Source organism: Gymnoscopelus braueri (genome assembly GCF_963280865.1).
Source record: "Gymnoscopelus braueri genome assembly, chromosome: 19".
NCBI lineage: Eukaryota > Metazoa > Chordata > Actinopteri > Myctophiformes > Myctophidae > Gymnoscopelus > Gymnoscopelus braueri.
The window spans coordinates 48,168,690-48,188,512 of record NC_137621.1 but is presented as its reverse complement, the minus strand read 5'-3'; the positions used below and the strand labels follow the sequence as shown (position 1 = coordinate 48,188,512).

The 19,823-nt window shown below is 42.6% G+C and overlaps 1 protein-coding gene across 1 annotated transcript in view; it reads left to right on the top strand.

The window, feature by feature from the left end:
- The window catches only part of syne3 (spectrin repeat containing, nuclear envelope family member 3), a 107,173-nt gene that overhangs the window by 63,245 nt on the left and 24,105 nt on the right, over positions 1 to 19,823 (top strand). The window contains exons 12-16 of the mRNA XM_080413241.1: positions 2,567 to 2,728; positions 5,258 to 5,430; positions 10,071 to 10,550; positions 10,987 to 11,320; positions 12,154 to 12,315. Coding sequence (XP_080269367.1) covers positions 2,567 to 2,728; positions 5,258 to 5,430; positions 10,071 to 10,550; positions 10,987 to 11,320; positions 12,154 to 12,315 — 1,311 coding nt within the window. The remainder of the gene's footprint in view (positions 1 to 2,566; positions 2,729 to 5,257; positions 5,431 to 10,070; positions 10,551 to 10,986; positions 11,321 to 12,153; positions 12,316 to 19,823) is intronic.

Below are 19,823 nucleotides of genomic sequence, written 5' to 3'. Positions count from 1 at the left end.
AGTTACCATACATTATAGTCTATGTGTGGCTGCTGAGTCAGCCATCACACACTCCCCCCCTTCAGAGCTCTCGCTGAAACAGCGAGAGATAATCTGAAATCATGTTGAGTTCGCCGGGTATGTGCTGCACTGTAAAGCGGAAAGGTTGCATGGCCAGGTACCACTTTGTGATGCGGCGGCCATTGGTGTCCGTCATCTGCTGCATCCACTGGAGGGCTTTATGGTCAGTCTGGATCCCCTCACACTTCACGCTTCTCACTTCACGTTTCTCGCTTCACATTTCACGTTTCTCGCTTCACGTCGTTTCACATCCCTCACGTCCATCACGTCCATCACGTCCCTCACGTCCATCACGTCCCTCACGTACATCACGTCCATCATGCAAGAGACGACACAAGCCATTTACCAGGTCAGCAGCCTCACACCAACAACCCCTCTCACAACACACTACCAGTGTGGTGTGAGAATCCACAGGTTGGCCACCTCCATGCTGAGGAAGTGACGTCTGGAGACACTGTTTCTTCGGCCTGTCGATCAGGTTCATCACCTGCCATGTGGGCCTGAACAATACCGGCCAAGTCTGCCAGTGTTGGCTCTTGGCTGATCTCCCCAGTGGCCCCTCCAGTGGCTCCAGAGTCTGGACTATCCTCCTCCTCCTCCTGTATTGGTCTTGGTGGTCGTCTTCCTCCTCTGCCACGATTCATGGCTGATCAGGGTTTGGAAAAAAATTATTGAAAAAGAATTAACCTGTGCTATCCCACCACTGCCACCATCTGTCAAGGACCGAGTTGGTCGGAAGGAGAGACACAGGGAAACCTTTGTGGGTTTTAAAATATTGTTCTCTTTTTTATTTATTTTTCTTTTTTCTTTTGTTGCAAATAATGATTTAACAGATAACACAAATAAAGGTGCTCAAAATAAACAAATCAAAACTAAATAACTAAACAGAAAAACAGGACTGAACAACACAACTAAACTGAAAACTGAACTAACCAGATTGACACAGGAGGTGGACATATATAGGGACGGGTCAGACCACTGTTAATACAAAAGGGGGAAAAGACAAAGACTACCATGGACACACACTCTAAGAACCCCTGCCCCACCCCATAGTGCAGAGGGATGCAGTCCAATTTCTCCAGATTAGCTGTAGATCTGGAGCCATAGATATAGAAACCTAGATACCTCATTGGCCTCTGCAGTTCATTGTAACGACTGGTCTCTCAATACAAGGCTCTTCCGGGGGGCTGTTTGACTACTGACCAATCACATCACGTTAACTACTGGCCAATCACAGCGCGTCTAACTGACTAGTTGCTGCGCGGCTGCCTCTTAAGAAAAGACCCACCCCACCTGCCTCTGATTGGCCTACCGAACGCCCCCTTCTGTGACGCACACGGAAGTTTCCAGCTTGCCCCCCAGAAGCATAGAGGAAGCGGAAGTGCGTCCGAGATGCCGACGCTTCAGAGCCAGAGGAGGCGTCTACCTTTATATGTCTATGTCTGGAGCAGCTGATCCCCATTGCTTTGGCCAGCCCATCATGTCCATATGTCAGTCAGCAACCTCCCACAGCACTGGTAACTCAAAGAAAACTCAGTCTAATCAAATGCAAATAAAATCATAGAAAAACAAACAATAAATTATGTCATTTCAACTTGTTAATAATGTCCAACTTAAAATAAACACACTAAATATATAAACCAAAAGGAAGAGTTACCATACATTATAGTCTATGTGTGGCTGCTGAGTCAGCCATCACACTTACTAATAAAGTAAAAGTACCTAAAATTGTACTTAAGTACAGTTCTTGAGTAAATGTACTTAGTTACAGTACTTTACACCACTGCTCTTACCTTAGAGGTTTTTAGACACCGGTGTCTTTTGTTCAAGATTATGCATTCTTAACTCCCCCTGACTTCCCATCTAATGAGTCCATTATACTTTGAATAGTCCAGGGTAGTGGTTATGTTTTAGGGTTAATGTATGACTCTGGAGTTTCTATGGACTTAAAATCATAGTTATTTTTTGATGGCCTTCCTGCCCTGGCATTTGGCCTTTGTGCCCTCAAAAACATTTACAACGCCAAAGGTCAAGTGGCCGTGCCCCTTAAATGATGAAGTTCCAGGCCTCTTCAGACGAAGAACCAATTTTGTTCGTTTGAACTTCAACTTTCAACAAGAGACTAGAGATATCATGAAAGCTGCAGTCTGTAGTAGTGTGTGTGTGTGTGTGTGTGTGTGTATATAAACCCAAAGAGCTAGTGTGCTTGCTGGTGGGATTTTGGCCATTTTGACTTATGTACAACTGCTGTGACACATTTCAAAACAGAGTGCTCTTCATCAGCCCCCCCCCCCCCAAAAAAAAACATCTTCACTGCAGCACTTGAATTGCCAAGAGCCAAACATCTGCAGTCTGAGTCGCAAAGTTTGGAATTTGGTGGGGCCAAAATACAGCTTAGGTGTGTGTGTTTGTTTTTCTCATACTTTCTCAAGATTCAAGGTGTCACTTTAAACCGTTAGAGTGGTAAAAATTGCACACTCAAGACTCGTTTTTTTTGCTGTGTTAGGTGAAGGTGAGCGAGAGCGAGGAGAGCATCGGCGAGCACGAGAGCTTCCACGAGAGCCTGCTCAACGTGGAGAAGTGGCTGATGATCATGAAGCAGAAGCTGGAGTCGTACCGCAGTCCCAAGGGGGAATGGAGCGTCACCAACCGGCAGCATGAAGCTGAGGTGTGTGTGTGTGTGTGTGTGTGTGTGTGTGTGTGTGTGTGTGTGTGTGTGTGTGTGTGTGTGTGTGTGTGTGTGTGTGTGTGTGTGTGTGTGTGTGTGTGTGTGTGTGTGTGTGTGTGTGTGTGTGTGTGTGTGTGTGTGTGTGTGTGTGTGTGTGTGTGTGTGTGTGTGTGTGTGTGTGTGTGTGTGTGTGTGTGCGCGCGCGCGGCCTGGCTGAGGTGACTTCAAATTCAATAACACGATTATTTCAAACTTTTGCCTCGACTATGATTAACCGCTTGAACCCCAACACAATCAGCTATTTTTGTACAACACAGTTTATTACACGGCTTGGTTGAATACTGGATTCTGATTGGTCAATCGCTGAATTCAGCGGTGTGCTATTTCTTGATAATGACCGATGAGCTCATTAATAGACCGCTGTCTAATCAAAGACTCTGATATCAACCTGCGCTGCTTGGTTTTATGCTGTATCCAACATGACAGCCATGTAAACAAACACACCATGACATTTACAACTAAATGTTGCTCTCAAGAATGTTTTTGAAAACATTTGAAGTGAAAAATAGACGATGCAATAACTGAAAAGTGATTCTGTTTGATCCACTACACTTGTTGTTTAACGAGGCGACCGTAGTGCAACAACGGCAAGAATACCAAAACGCTCGCCCCAAAACACAGTCGCCCCGGGGCAAATCCGTCCGTATTATAGGCACATCCGGCGGTGTGTATATATAGAATGGGGGCGAGTCTTCCGGTTACCTTATGGAATACTTGCATTTGTTTTCCAAGCCGACCGCGTCCGCCCAGCCCAATACCTATGGAATACTTTGATTGCCGTAAGCAAGGAAATACTTCGTTTTGTTGTTACTTTTGGGTCAAGTTATTTATGTATTTGTTTATTAAGTAGCTGTGTAATAAGCGGGATAATGTACGGTTAGGTGGTCAATCAGACTTATCGATTTAGTCAATTATAAAATATTCTGGGGGGGGGTCCCTGGAACAAAATATTTTGAGATGGGTGTCGGCGGCCAAATACAAATCCTTGACATGGAAACGTTTGAGCACCACTGATATAGAAACATACGTTTTTTTCAGAATACTGTTGGGATTTAGAAAACATTTGTAGAATCGGCCTCAGGGTCTTAATGGGTTAAATGGCCAGTCGTCGTTGTGAAATAAACATTCAAATGTTCAGTTCTCAACCTTACCACACTGAAAAGGCTGCTCTCTACATGATTGTACGCAGCAAACACATTTGTACTGATCTGTTGATTGTCACATACTGGTTCAGGCTTGTAACGAAAAAGGAGACACAGGCACAATTGGAAGGGAAAAAAATGTGTTATTCAATTAGAAACAAAATGAGATCAGTTACTATGGAATGAGTCTTGTTATGTAAACAGTGTGTGGGTGAGAGTGTATGTGCAGCACGACTGTTGTAATATATAATACAAAGACAGGATTCTTTTATTTTAGATCTATAGGGCTTCTTGTAGAGCTTGTAGATCGGCTATTTTCGCATGGCACCATTGTGCGACGCAGAATAAAGTAGGGCTTAAATATGTCACTGTATGTGATGTTATGGATACTGTTGAAGATGATCGAAATAATCTAAACTTAACACAGCTGTCGTGTTAAGTGGTCAGATGGGTGGGCCGCTTGCATTTTCAGAGAATGTTTATTTTAATGATCAATCAAGCGATTGTGTTCCAGCTTGGATCAATGGAACTGACGTAGAATACTTACCTATTTATCTGTATCATTATCTTATCATATTTTATTTAATATCAAGTTATATTATCATTACATTCTGTGTGTTTTGTCAATTATTTGGGGGCCCACTTGCAATATCCTTCATAGGTTGAGAACGGCTGTTCTACTGTTTTCTTGGGACTATATTGCGTCTGTTGTAGTTCTTCCCTTGGATGTCCGTGTACTATCTTCTACCGCAGATGTTATGTCGTTGCTGTCGGGCATAAACCTCTTATCTCCATATTTTAACTTTGTGTTTTTTCGTAAATTAACGCCCTACTTGATCATGCTACAGCGTCACAAAAGTATCAAAAATAGCAGATCCAACAGCTCGAAACGCAGCGCCAAGCGACGCGTTTTGAACTCGTAGATCTGCTACATTTGCTATTATTGAATTTGAATCCTGAAAGGTTGACAGTTTTGGACGAGGTATGAGGTTTCCACCCGACAGACGATATGTAAACATAAGACCATCAAGTGTGAACAACCAGCGTTGCGTTTTCTGGAAAAAGGGTGGAAAAAGATCCAAAAAGCTAAATTGCCCTGAACACAAAGAGACATAAAAGGCTACCCAAAACAGCATTCTCCTATTGATTCTACCATCCCCAAAAGACAAAAGCAATCCCATTACATTGCACCCCCCCTCTCTCTCACCTATTGTACAGTTCGCACTTATTTTGGAGTTGTTGATTTCGTGCTTATTTTCTACAATTTTCTGGCATCGATTTTAGCCCCCCTTGTGGTTTGATTAAGTCGTGTATCTCATGCTTTCAGAGGGCACTGGGTGAGTTCCCGGAGAAGGAGCTGCAGCTCCACCAGACAGAGGCGCAGGGTCAGGGCGTCCTGGAGCGCACGTCGGAGGAGGGCCGCGTCCACATCGTGCGGGACATGAAGCGCCTGCGGGCATCCTGGCTGGCCCTGCACGACCTCAGCCTCAACATCTATAGGTACGCCAGCATCCCCTCCACCCTCGCCAAAACAATGAGCTATTCAGCTTTGCGGGCCAGAACGGATGGCCTCACAAAGACCTGGGGCGCGCACACACATTTGTCACTGTAGATTTATTTGGCTATTCGAAAATAGCAGATATACAAGCTCATAGCGCGGCCCTCGGTGCCACGCTATGAGCTTGTAGATCTGCTATTTTTTTTAAATCATGAACATTTGTGCACATCTTTGAATATGTATACATTTTTAACTCAAATCTTTGCTTCTGGGGGATCTCTGAAACAAAATATTTTGAGTTGGGGGGTCCTTGACATGAAACAAGTTTGAGAACCACTGATATTATAGCAACATATGGTTTTTTTCAAAAAAAATAAAGACACTTGTAGAATCCCCAGAAGCAAAGATTTTAATTCATGGATTTAGAATGCCATTTTCACAAAAAAGGCTTGCCATTTTGAAACCTTACCCTGGAGCAGAAAATAGCCAATCTACAAGCTCACGTGTTGTGAGCTTATACATTCGGTGCAAGACTTCAGTGCGCAACTAAATCAGCCATAACTCCAACCACAACCCCCGAAACCTACTGTAACCTCTGAATGCCTAATCCCAACCTGAATACTTTCCTAATTGTAAGCCTATACTATTATTATTATTACCATAAAACAACCTTTCTCTTGTGAAGACCAGGAAAATTGTCCTCAAAATGTATTTTTTTCACATTCTACTATATTTAAGGGAACATTTGGCCCTCACAAGTATAGTAATACAAGTACACACACACACACACACAGGCTGTATCTCAGGTACTTTTTCTGCTCTGTCCTAGCTTTTTTTTAAGATTAAAGGAATTTGAAGTCGACACAATGTCGCAGACAAAATATTCAGACGCGTGTAGATCGACGGAACAAGAATTGTTTATTCTTTGACTTCAAATGTCAATTGACATGTGTATGAATGTTTAATGATGCACGTGCAAAATGTCAGAGTGCTCAAATCACATCTACAAGCTCTCGGATTTTGAAACATAATCTACCTTCATATTGATTCCCTTTACATAACCCTTGGAGTGAAGGATATTTACGTAGATCAGGGGTGGGCAGCTTTGATGATGGAGAGGGCCACTATATGTCCACACTCACTCCAGAGCTGTATTTAAAAATAAATCGTAAATGAATGCCGTACTCTAGCAAAAATAGCCGATCTATAAGCTGTGTTATTTCTTGATAATGACCGATGAGCTCAATAACCGCTGTCTACATCGTGCGGAACATGAAGCGCCTGCGGGCATCCTGGCTGGCCCTGCACGACCTCAGCCTCAACATCTATAGGTACGCCAGCACCCCCGCCACCCTCGCCAAAACAATGAGCTATTCAGCTTTGCGGGCCAGAACGGATGGCCTCACAAAGACCTGGGGCGCGCACACACATTTGTCACTGTAGATTTCTTTGGCTATTCGAAAATAGCAGATATACAAGCTCATAGCGCGGCCCTCGTGCCACACTATGAGCTTGTAGATCTGCTATTTTTTTTAAATCATGAACATTTGTGCACATCTTTGAATATGTATACATTTTTAACTCAAATCTTTGCTTCTGGGGGGATCTCTGAAACAAAATATTTTGAGTTGGGGGGTCCTTGACATGAAACAAGTTTGAGAACCACTGATATTATAGCAACATACGTTTTTTTTCAAAAAGATAAAGACATTTGTAGAATCCCCAGAAGCAAAGATTTTAGTTAATGGATTTAGAATGACATTTTCACAAAAAAGGCTTGCCATTTTGAACACACACACACACACACACACAGGCTGTATCTCGGGTCCTTTTTCTGCTCTGTCCTAGCCTTTTTTTAAGAATAAAGGAATTTGAAGTCGACACAATGTCGCAGACAAAATATTCAGACGCGTGTAGATCGACGGAACAAGAATTGTTTATTCTTTGACTTCAAATGTCAATTGACATGTGTATGAATGTTTAATGATGCACGTGCAAAATGTCAGAGTGCTCAAATCACATCTACAAGCTCTCGGGTTTTGAAACATAATCTACCTTCATATTGATGCCCTTTACATAACCCTTGGAGTGAAGGATATTCACGTAGATCAGGGGTGGGCAGCTTTGATGATGGAGAGGGCCACTATATGTCCACACTCACTCCAGAGGGCCACATTGCATATACTGTACAAAAACCTCTTATAGCTGTATTTTATTTTTTTTGGAATCCAGTTTTTTTTTGTACATTTTTTTTTATTGGAATCCTGAAAAGTAACATTTTAATTTAATTTCAAATGCATTTAGTTATACTTATGTTAACTTTATGAACTTAAATACAAATACATTGGACATTAAAAAGACAATAGAATTTTAACTTGTCATTAAGCTACTCGTATAGACTGAAGTAATTAAAGTGGGTCATGTTTGTATGTTTGGAATTCAGCTGAAATCAATAATATATCAGTATACCGAATATTAACCTGCGGGGGGCCGCATGTGGCCCCCGGGCCGCCAGTTGCCCATGTATGACGTAGATACAGGAGGACAGAGGACAATAAGGACCTGAGACGTGGCCTTGTGTGGCACCGCACAGTTGTCATCCTTTGAATACTGAGCGCCCAATCCAAGGGAAAATAACAAAAGTAATTTTTTTTTGCAGCGACAAAAGATTCATGCATTTCAAACACGTCACGCAAGACGGGAAGCATAATACAACAGCATTTGCGTTATTTGTACTGTTCTGACAAACAAGGATGAGTTCCCTGCTCCTTGTCACACCTGTAGACCTGAACTAGTGATTGAGGATCACCTCAAACACACACACACACGCGTGCGCACACGCACACGCACACATACAAACAAACAAACAAACACACAAAACCATGAAGGGAGAACATAGCCTGGCATGGCCAGACTAGATATCAGTCTGGAATCTCTGGTGATGCCTCTGGATTCGTCTCGTTTCCAGGCTAAGGAGAACACAAAACACAGCACCATACTGTAACTGTACACTCACAGTTCTAACACACGTTTTTTTTTCTTTTTTTTTTTCTTAAAATTTTTATCCCACGATTTTGTTACCCTATTTTTTACACCCAGTGCCAATTGTCTATGTAATCCTGGGCACTACCTTCCCTCTGCCAACCTAGGGAGGCCAGGGCCGAGCTCATGCCTCCTTCAATGCATGAGAGCCAACTGACCTTCTTATCACCTGACAGGGGAGAGTTTCCCTGGTTGGACGTAGCGCGTGGAAGGAACACGTTATTCCAACCAGTTCCCTTCCCCTCCATCAGGCGCCCCGGCTGGCCAGGGGGAGGCAGTATAGTGACCAGGATTACTGCATGTTTTTGTGAGGGTACCTACCCTAGGAGACACGGGGAGAACATGCAAACTCCACACAGAGTAGGCCCTTTCACCAACCCCACCTAGGGTATGGGCGCTGATGACGTGGAGGAGAAGACACGCCCACAGCGCCCCCGTCGGGAATCAAACCCAGGACCTTCTAGCTGTGAGGCGACAGCGCTACCGACTGTGCCACCGTGCCCCCATTTTTTGTTTATTAAAGAGCTGGAGAGACTGGGTTTCACCATCTAGGGTAAAGTCCTGGGGTTCACCATCCCGGGTAACGTCCTGGGGTTCACCACCCAGGTTAATATGTGATGGGACAGTCAAGTGGACCACATATTGACCTCGGCCAACAGGGAAAATAATTGCTCTGCCTCGCCTGAAAGAATTTGGTGTCAGAGGACCAGAAGTGGTTTCCATAAACACAGGCTACCTGCAAATGGAAAGCAAACAAAAATGAGCTTGTACATCATACTTGGCTAGAGGCATTCAGGGTACCCAGAGGCTCTTTGCAGTCTCAGATTGTGTATTCTAGCAGAGAGCTGCACTCAGCTGTGTCTGGACTTTGCCAGAAAGCTGCTTACGTCCAACTTCAGACACTGGGTAATAGGCTACCTCTCCTCAGGGAGGAATTCACGGTTGTCAGTCAAGGAACTCAAACAAACGGGCCATCCTAAGATGCTGAGCTGAGAGATACAAGAGATCATCCTAAATTACAGCGGATTTTTACTCTTTACTCTTTTACTTTTTACTTTGTTCTATGAGAATTGTTTTTGCTTGATTTGAACGTTTGTGGTCTACTTGTTTGATGTATTATTGTAGCAGCAAAATAATTATTCAATTAAACCCTTTGTACTGTACTTAGTTGACCGGGGTCCCACAGGGCTCTATACTAGGTCTGCTAATTTTTTCCTTGTACAAACAAATCTCTTTGCCGAACGTTAGCCCTATAATAGGGACGCTAGGGTTCATGTGATTTAAGTGTGTTTAATGACATTTGTATCTATTAACCCATTAAATCGTGAAAATGTGCAAATCTTTGAATATATATATTATTTTAAAGCGAAAATCTTTGCTTCTGGGGGTCCCTGGAACAAAATATTTTAAGAAGGGGGTCGGCGGCCAAATACATATAATTTTGGGGGTCCTTGACATGAAAAGGTTTGAGCACCACTGATATAGAAACAAAAAACTGTTGGTATTCAGAAGACGTTTGTAGAATCGGCTTCAGGTCTTAATGGGTTAACATACTGCTGAAAAAAACTGACCTGTTGCTCCCTCTCTCTCTCCCTCCCAGGCTGTTGAGCAGCTCCGCAGAGCCGCCCGACTCCGAGCGGGGGGACCAGAGGACCAGAGGGGGGGAGGCGGCGGCGGCAGGGGTCCATACGAGCCTGACCGAAACACTGCTGTCGCTGGCGGACGAAGACGGCCCGACCGGGTCCGGCGGAGGAGGCTCGGCGGCCATCCGTCGTCCCGAGGGCACCCCGGGAGAGAGCCACAGTGGCTGGGCCTACGAGGGCCCGGGATCCGGCCGAGCGAGAGGGCCGGAGTTGAAGGAAGGACATGCCGCCGCCGCCGGCGGGGCGACAGTCGGCATCGAGGAGAGCCCGCGTTACGGCCAGGGTGCGTGGCTCCAGGGGAGCGGCGAACTCGTCGGCAGACAAGACGAGGAAGCTCTCGGCCACGGCCCTTCAAGGCAATTCGGAGTCGAAGAGGTGGATTCTCTAGGTTGGGGAGCGGGACGCTTCCAGGGCCACACGGGCGACGAGAGCGCCAGGTAGGCCCGTCACAGTTATTACATAATCGTCTAATCGCAATTATTTGAGATGATCCCAATTATATTTGCATAATTGTCATAATCGTTTCCATGTTGAACATTTTCACCCATTTCCAAATATAAAAAAAGCAGAAATAGCAGATCTACAAGCTTACAACACGTCACTTTGTGACGTGTTGTAAGCTTGTATATCAGCTATTTCTGCTTTTTTTTTACATGTATAACATTATTAAATGACAATAATTTCTTTGTATATTTAAGTTATTTGTCATGTCTGCCCTGTGCAATTTTTGATTACGACGCCTAAAAGGCAAACGGAAATGTATCTTTTATTCATACGTTCCAATGTTCAATGGCCACAACACACAATTTAAATCGTTAATCGCTATTATTTGAGTGACAATTAATCGTCAACTTAAATTTGTAATCGTGACAGCCCTGGCGCCAGGGGCGGGTTCAAAGTCTCCCCGGGAGGTCCGACCCCGCAGAGCAGCAGGCCGGTGGGTCTGAGTCTTGCCGACGGCATGGCGAGTGGAGAAGGACGGCGGGGGGGAGCGGACGAGGCCGGGTCGAGGGGGTGGGAAGCTCAAGTCGTCGCCGCCAAGGGCGGTCACAGACAGGGCAGCAGCGGTGGTGGCGGCTACAGACAAGGAGGAGCCGAAACGGACGAGAGGAGCGGAGGAGAGAGGCTGGGACAAGGAGGAGGCGCGTTCATGCTGTTCAGGAGAGACGTGGCCAAGAATGCGTCGGCCTCAGCACACACGCCCACGGTACGGCAGTGCCAGCTCTCTGTATTCTGTGACGGCAGTGTCACCTCTCTGTATTCTGTGACGGCAGTGCCATCTCTCTGTATTCTGTGACGGCAGTGCCATCTCTCTGTATTCTGTGACGGCAGTGCCACCTCTCTGTATTCTGTGACGGCAATGCCATCTCTCTGTATTCTGTGACGGCAGTGCCATCTCTCTGTATTCTGTGACGGCAGTGCCATCTCTCTGTATTCTGTGACGGCAGTGCCATCTCTCTGTATTCTGTGACGGCAGTGCCATCTATCTGTATTCTGTGACGGCAGTGCCATCTCTCTGTATTCTGTGACGGCAGTGCCATCTCTCTGTATTCTGTGACGGCAGTGCCATCTCTCTGTATTCTGTGACGGCAGTGCCACCTCTCTGTATTCTGTGACGGCAATGCCATCTCTCTGTATTCTGTGACGGCAGTGCCATCTCTCTGTATTCTGTGACGGCAGTGCCATCTCTCTGTATTCTGTGACGGCAGTGCCATCTCTCTGTATTCTGTGACGGCAGTGCCATCTATCTGTATTCAGTGAATGTTGCCAGGCTCAACTTCAAGGAATATAGATATTAATGCATTTATGCGTTTTTGTAGCTCATAACATTTGTGAGATTTTTTTCCAACCACTTGAAGACCTATACTTTTCCATACGACGGTGTCCTGCACAAATACTTGTAGATCTGATATTTTTTGGATGTCTCCCCTTCTATGGTGTGCCCAAAATAAGTATGGCAGTTTGAAAGTTGTTAAATTGTACATTGATTTAATCTGGCTGTGTTCTACTTTTGTCTTTGTTGCATTTGTGGTCCTTCAGGCGGTCTCGGGGCAGGCTCTGAGTGCTGGCGAGAATGACGCCAGGAGGAGAGAGTTTGAGGCCTGGCTTCTCCGGGAGAACGAGCTGCTGTCAGGCCTCCTCAGCAGCAAGGGTGCAGCGCTCGGCGCCAAAGAACTCAAGATCCGCCAGGACACGCTCAAGGTGGGTTCGTTCATTTGTTCCTCTGTGTTTTGAAACGCTGTCACACACCCCCCCGCTAGCTTTGTTTGCTTGAATACGGATGTATTCAAGCAAGCAAAGCTAGTGGGGGTGTGGGAGCTATTTTTGCAAGAAATGACAGTGTATATACACTCCTACATGTATTTTTAGCATCATACTGTAACAGGTAGACTGACAAGCCCAGCAGCGGCTGGTGGATTTTTCCCCAGGTAGTGCTACACCAAAAGTCAAGCCAACAATAACATGTACTATATTGTTATCACACTAGTTTATTTTGATAGGCCCTGCCCTAGTACTAGGCATTCATTTGTGAAAGACAGACATAATTAATGGCATGAGCAAAAATTTTGATTAAGTGCTACACCTTTTTGTACCGTTTTGGTTAATAATACTGCTGTGCTGTATTATATGATTCATATCCATTCACTGCAATAACAACAGACAAACAGTTGTTTTGTTTTATTAGTTAGGCTATATTATGTTTACAATCTACTTAAGCATTTTGGTATGAAAGCCAGCATTCTTAATCCTGTAGGCTATCACAGTGTTTATCAACCTTTTTTGTGCCTAGATATACGGTATATATATATTGATTGATTGATTGAATATTTTATTAGGCAAAATATGTAAAACAGCACAGTTACATTTAAAATACTTTGTCTAACAGGTCCGTTCATAAAAGTCCTTGCGGACTTGTTTCCAATGAGGGCCTTGGTATTCAATTCATAGGCACATATAGTGGCACCACAGTTCAAATATCATTACAAAATAAACAGCAAAAAAAAATAACACTATGTACAACAAAGAAAATAAAAAAGAGGGGGAAAAAAATATGTACAAGAACAGGGGGGGGGTCTGCTGTCTAACGGGAAAATGGTACTACCTCCTCATTTGGCCTCCTGAAAGGTGATTTTTTCAAGGCTCTTTTAAATGAGCCCAGCAAACTGCATTTTTTGAGGGATGGAGTTAGACTATTCCAATCCTGGGTGGCAGTGCTGTAGAAGGAGAATTTGCCCATGTTTGTTTTATGGGTGGGTGGTACCAAATTGTTGTTAACGCTCCCTCTGGTATTGTGACTGTGGGTGTCGCTAACCTTTTGGAGGTATTTACTCAGATATGCGGGAATAGGGGGCATATCGGGCAAATTTGCATTTACAATTTTGAAGGCCAGTCCCATTTTTAGTTGTTTAACCCTGTCTTCCACCCTGAGCCAGCCTAGGCTGGCAAAATGGGTGGGAGAAGGTGGGTCATGGGCCCCAATCCGAGGAGTAGCCGAATCAGTTTGTTTTGGGAGGTTTGAAGCTTAGTCTTCAGTGACACTGAGGTGTTGGAGTACCAGGAGGTGCAAGCATAGTCAAAAAGTGGTTGAATCAGGGCCCCAGAGAGGGGCCTGAGGGTTGACAAAAGAGGAAACTCTGCCCATAAATTTGGTTCTCTGGTTTACTCTTTTGACCACCTTTGTAGCCATGCTTTCACCTGTCAGGTATTTGTCAAGAACACAACCCAAATAGGTAATCTCTTCTTTGCTAGAGATAATTGTGTCATCGACTTTGACCTTGAAATCATTTACATCCATCTGTCTGAGGGAATGTTTGGTCCCAAAGAGAATGGATTCAGTTTTCCCAAGGTGTAGTGACAGTTTGTTATCGGTAAGCCAAGTACGGATTTTTGAGAGTTCGGAGCTGAGCGCCTCCTCAACTTGCAACTTGTCCTCTCCCGAGATCAGGAGTGCCGAGTCATCAGCGAACAGGAACAATTTGCAGTTACAGGCAGCACTCATGTCGTTAATGTATAGAAGAAACAGTAACGGCCCTAGAATGCTGCCCTGAGGAACCCCACAGCTCACCGGGAGGGATGAGGACATGGTTCCGTTGATGTCAACCACTTGTTCTCTTCCCTCCAGGTAAGATCTCATCCAGTTTAGTGATGTGCAGTCAAATCCAATATATATATATATATATTATTATTTCACTACACACACACACACACACACACACACACACACACACACACACACACACACACACACACACACACACACACACACACACACACACACACACACACACACACACAGAGAGATATTATTGGGCAGGTATAAAGAAGAAACCTTGACCATTACAAATATATAAATCTTTGGCCTACAAATATATACGCTTGGGTCAGTACAGTGCAATGAATGGAGGAGTCTGAAAAAGTATATTTGGTACCCAATATACTTCTAATATCTGATAATAATATCTAATAATCTGATCCTGATAGCATTATTGCGGACGCATGCGCTGTTGCCCACTACAGACGAACAACAAAACTCTCGCCCCAAAACAGTCACCCCCGGGGAAATCCGGTGATATTCACCTGGTATTCCTAAACGTAACCTCATTAAACTATGCCTAAACCTAACCTTATTCCTAAACGTAACCTCAGTAAAACTAATAATATGGCTAACCGTAAACTTATTTCTAACCTTATCCTCAGTAAAACAAATACAGGAATACAAGAACCGCTGGTCCGCGAAAAGAAATGGGGGCGAGCGTGTTTTGGGGCGAGTTTTCCGGTTATATATCGACGGCACCACGGCTTGAAGTTGCAAGAGATTCTCTCCGTGGAGGAGTAATTAAACACTAAAACTACACGGATTACGTTGACACAAACACACTGGAGTGATTTAGAAGCACTTTATAAGAAAACTAACACTTATGTAGGGTTTTATTGTTGGTCATTCATCATGGCAGGTTATAACATGGGCTTTTGGGACAGGACAGCCCCTCTTAGCAGGTTCGACGTTCAGGTCCGCCGTATCGACCCGTTCCGACCCACTTAGTAATACTGAGTGCCAAAGCATGTAGGCCTACCCTGTGCCCTTTTTATACAGTACCAGGTAGGACAACATATTTGCATTGGGTGATGAAAATTTTTTTTTTTTAAAAAGAATAAGTTTAGGCTCAGTAGAACAGTTTTTATCTACATTTTATGGTAGATTATACATTTCACTCACTAGTCATTAACTATATAATATTGACCTTGTTGGTTTGATCATTTAAAATATAGAATATGTTTTAAAGTAATATTTATTTAAGGAAGATCTAGGTTTAGGAGAGGTGGTGTGGCGCACTAGCGCCCTCTATTGACTGGCCACCACTGGACAAGCCTACTCCAGTACCATACACCAGTCTTTCTCAAATGGGGGTACGTGTTCCCCAAGGGTTATGAGGAGGTACTACGGTGTATGAATTGATTTGTTTAATGATGAAACATGCATGTATTGTAGTGAACTGTGAACCTGCTGATCTGTAGTGTTAAATCAAAATTAAGTAAAAAAAAAATACTTTATTGAATATAAAGCTTATTACCAAAAGCTTATACTTATTACCAAAACTTACAGAAATGTTATGTCCAGATAACATTTCAGCTCAGGAGGCAATAATTGTTACTCTTTCACTCACATTTCTTATTTGTAATGTTATATTCTTGAAAAGGTGGGTTAAAATTAGTTCATTATTCATTATTAATTCTATGAATTAATTATATGATATGCGACTACTAATTATATGACGCTCTTGCAGTTTTCTAAGCAAAATGTTGTAGTCGTGTGAAGAGGGCACATGGATTCAGAAATCAGGCATACTAAAGCCCCAAAAGGTTTGAGAAGCACTGTCTTACACGAGAGCCAAAGCTGACAGCTTGGCTTGCCAAATATGTATCAATTACTCCTAGTTAGGAATCATCTCGTCAGAGCAACATAAACACGGCTGACATGCAGTCAACGTTTTAAGACGGACATTGGGTTAAGACGGACATGTCTGAACTGGCATGAAGTGAATACATTGTCTCATTCGTCATTAGAGTGCCAAGCTAGATCAACAGGCTGGGATTATGCCGATCTGTAGTCGTTAGCTCCCGGATGAACGTTGTATACATTGCGGTGTCTGGACAGAGACGAAGGATTAAGAGTTATTTCCTTAGGGATTTCTCTACTGGATCATTATGGCTGAGACCAGTGGTGGAAAAAGTACTCGCATTTTTTTACTTAAGTAAAAGTATCAATACTGCACTATAGAAATACTCTGTTACAAGTAAAAGTCCGGAATTCAAAATGTACTTAAAGTACCACAAGTAAAAGTACTCATCATTCAGAATGTCCCATTTCAAGTTTTCAAATGTATAAACAATATTTAAAAATAGCAGATCTACAAGCTCACAATGCGTCGCATCGCGAAGCATTGTGAGCTTGTAGATCGGCTATTTTCAAATGGCCGAAATGTATACAGGGCTGAAGTGGTTAATGTATGCTTTGTAATAATAATCTAAATCTACAAAGTAACTAGTAACTAAAGTTTTCAAATAAATGTAGTGGAGTAAAAGTACAATATTTGGATCCGAGATGCAGTGGAGTAGAAGTTGGAAGTATTGGAAATTGGAAATACTCGACTAAAGTACAAATATCTTAATATTTTACTTAGTACTTAAGTAAATGCACTTAGTTACTTTCCACCACTGGCTGAGACGGCGACTGTTACAGGAACCATATTTGTTGTTTGATAAAACTTTTGTTTTGCTTGGTTAAGTCCCTTCAACTCCCTTGTCTATGCCTTCAGGAATGAAACTGAGATTGATTGATTGAGCGTACGCTCGACTGCCTTAGGCTTAGGGGAAGTATACTTCTGTGATGTGCACAGAAACAAAGATGTGGATGTAGAATATGGCTTTATTCCTGTGTATTAACCACTTAACCACCACATGAACGCCAGTGGTGTAAAGTAACTAAGTACATTTACTCAAGTACTGTACTTAAGTACAATTTTGAGGTACTTTTACTTTACTGGAGTATTTCCAATTTTCTATACTTTTACTTCTACTCCACTACATCTCAGACTGAGGCAACTATGGTACTTTTACTCCACTACAATTATTTGAAAACTTTAGTTACTTTGCAGATATAAATTATTACATTATATAAAATGTATACTAGGCTATTTGAAAATAGCCAATCTACAAGCTCACGCGTTGTGAGCTTGTAGATATGCTATTTTCAAACATTGTTGTACTTCTACTTTTGGTACTTTAAGTACATTTTGATTCCAATACTTTTGTACTTTTACTGAAGTAAATTTTTAATTCTGGACTTTTACTTGTGACAGAGTACTTCTATATTCCAGTATTGATACTTTTACTTAAGTAAAACATTTGAGTACTTTTCCCACCACTGGCATTTGGCGTAAAAAGTTTGCAGCGGCGCGTCACGATGCTGCCTGTTGTGGGTTTGTAGATTGGCTATTTTTGGTGAAGAGATTTGTTGTAGAGTGAAAACAGGAGGTGGCCAAGTACAGACCTCCTAACTTTGGATCTTCAAAATTGTTGGTCAATTGTTACTCCAACTTTGGAGAGAGTTGTTTTTTCCATCATTGATTAGAATGACAAAGTCTCCACATTAATGGTCAAAACCCTCCTTACTCCACTTAAGCAGTATTTAGGTAAAGTGATGATAATATAAAGACACATTCAAGTATCTGACAATGTATAAGTCATCATACCAACTTTGATGAGGCAGTAATGTGTTGTTGTCTCCGCCGAAGGTGGAGAATATGTTTTCGCTTTGTGTGAGCAAACATTGTTAGCCAAGCTAACATTGGGCAAGCTCCACGTGACACGTGTCAATTTGTTGACACCAATGCCTCTGATTGGCTAGAGGGACGCGTGACGAAATAAAATTCTATAAATAGGTGTGTCACTTCAAAAAGCCCCTACTTTTTGAAGTGAGGTAAAACAGGATCAATCAGACTTGATTGGAACAGTACCTTCAGTAAGTCCAAGTCACCCGTCTGTGCGTGTGTGTTTCCCTCTGAGAACACCTAACATTGGTCAAGCAAAGGCGCAGAAGGCCAAAGCTAAGAAAGCATACTCATCTACAATTGTAACGTAGAAGAGGACTAGAGTTGAAATGATCCCACAACAAAGCCGAACTCTTAATACGTGTCAATATGTTGACATCAATGTCTCTGATTGGCTAGAGGGACGCATGACGAAATACAATCCTATAATAAAAAGGTGTGTCACTTCAAAAAGCCGTTTACGTTTTTGAAGCGAGGTAAGACAGGATCAATCAGTCTTGATTGGAACAGTATCTTCTAGTCCAAATCACCCGTCCGTGCGTGTGTGTGTCCCTTTGAGAACACCTGACATTGGTCAAGCAAAGGCGCAGAAGGCCAAAGCTAAGAAAGCATACTCATCTACAACAGTAACACAGAAGAGGACTAGAGTTGAATTGATCCCACAACAAGACCGAAATCTTAATACGTATTAATATGTTGACACCAATGCCTTTGATTGGCTAGAGGAATGCATGACGAAATACAATTCTATAAATAGGTGTGTCACTTCAAAAAACCGTTTACGTTTTTGAAGCGAGGTAAGACAGGATCAATCAGTCTTGATTGGAACAGTATCTTCTAGTCCAAATCACCCGTCCGTGCGTGTGTGTGTCCCTCTGAGAACACCTAACATTGGTCAAACAAAGGCGCAGAAGGCCAAAGCTGATCAAACACACCAATCAACTGCTGAAACTGTTCAAGACAATGAAGATGAAGAAGACAGACAAGTATTTGAACAAACCAGTCAATTATGACGACTCCCATATGATAGATTGCTTCAATGTAAACAGAGCATTTCTTCAATTAAACAGAGCTAAGAATCATAAAGAAAGAATGAAATCAATGAAATCTTTTACTCTACTGTATCTCATTAGTTATTGCTATGATAATATAATTGCTATAGTCTGCTGGCGGAGACTTGTGCTCCGAGGAGCACATTTTCTAGTTTTAAACATGTTTTTTCTTTCATTTCCTGAAAAGTTTATATTTTGGAAATAGCTGGAGAGATTTAGCAGAGTTTTTTTTTGTTGAAAAACATAATCTTGGGATTTTTTTTTACTCTTAGTGTTCGCCTATTATCACATGCTCAAATGGGATTTAAAGTGCTTAAAACTCCTCGACATTGAGCTGTACATCTGATGATAATACACTCCAAACAAATATTTATTTACAGATAAATCATGGTTGGAGTCAATGTCTCATGCTGCTAAGAAATGTTGACAGCATTTATCGCACTATTTACTGTACATAATTGATAAATAAATACGTTTATTGTCTAATTTAATCACTTCAGTAATTAATAATGCTTGTTTACACGGTATCTTGTTGTCCCTCGGTGTTCTCGTCACTCTGCTGGTCTGGATACCGCAGAAGTTAATGGATTGCAGCTTTGGATGCATTTATTTTATTTAAGATGATGTATTGTGTTTTTTTTTTACTATCCCTTAATACATAATGTAATTATTAAAAAAAACATGATTATCCAGGAAGTCTGGTGTGATATTTGTCCTTAAGTGGTGCAGACAACCAGGGAAAAGAAACTTTAAGGCCCTCCCATCTTCAGGTGAAGTAATATTATGAATGTATTCATAATATTCGATCTGTAGCAGATCGACACAC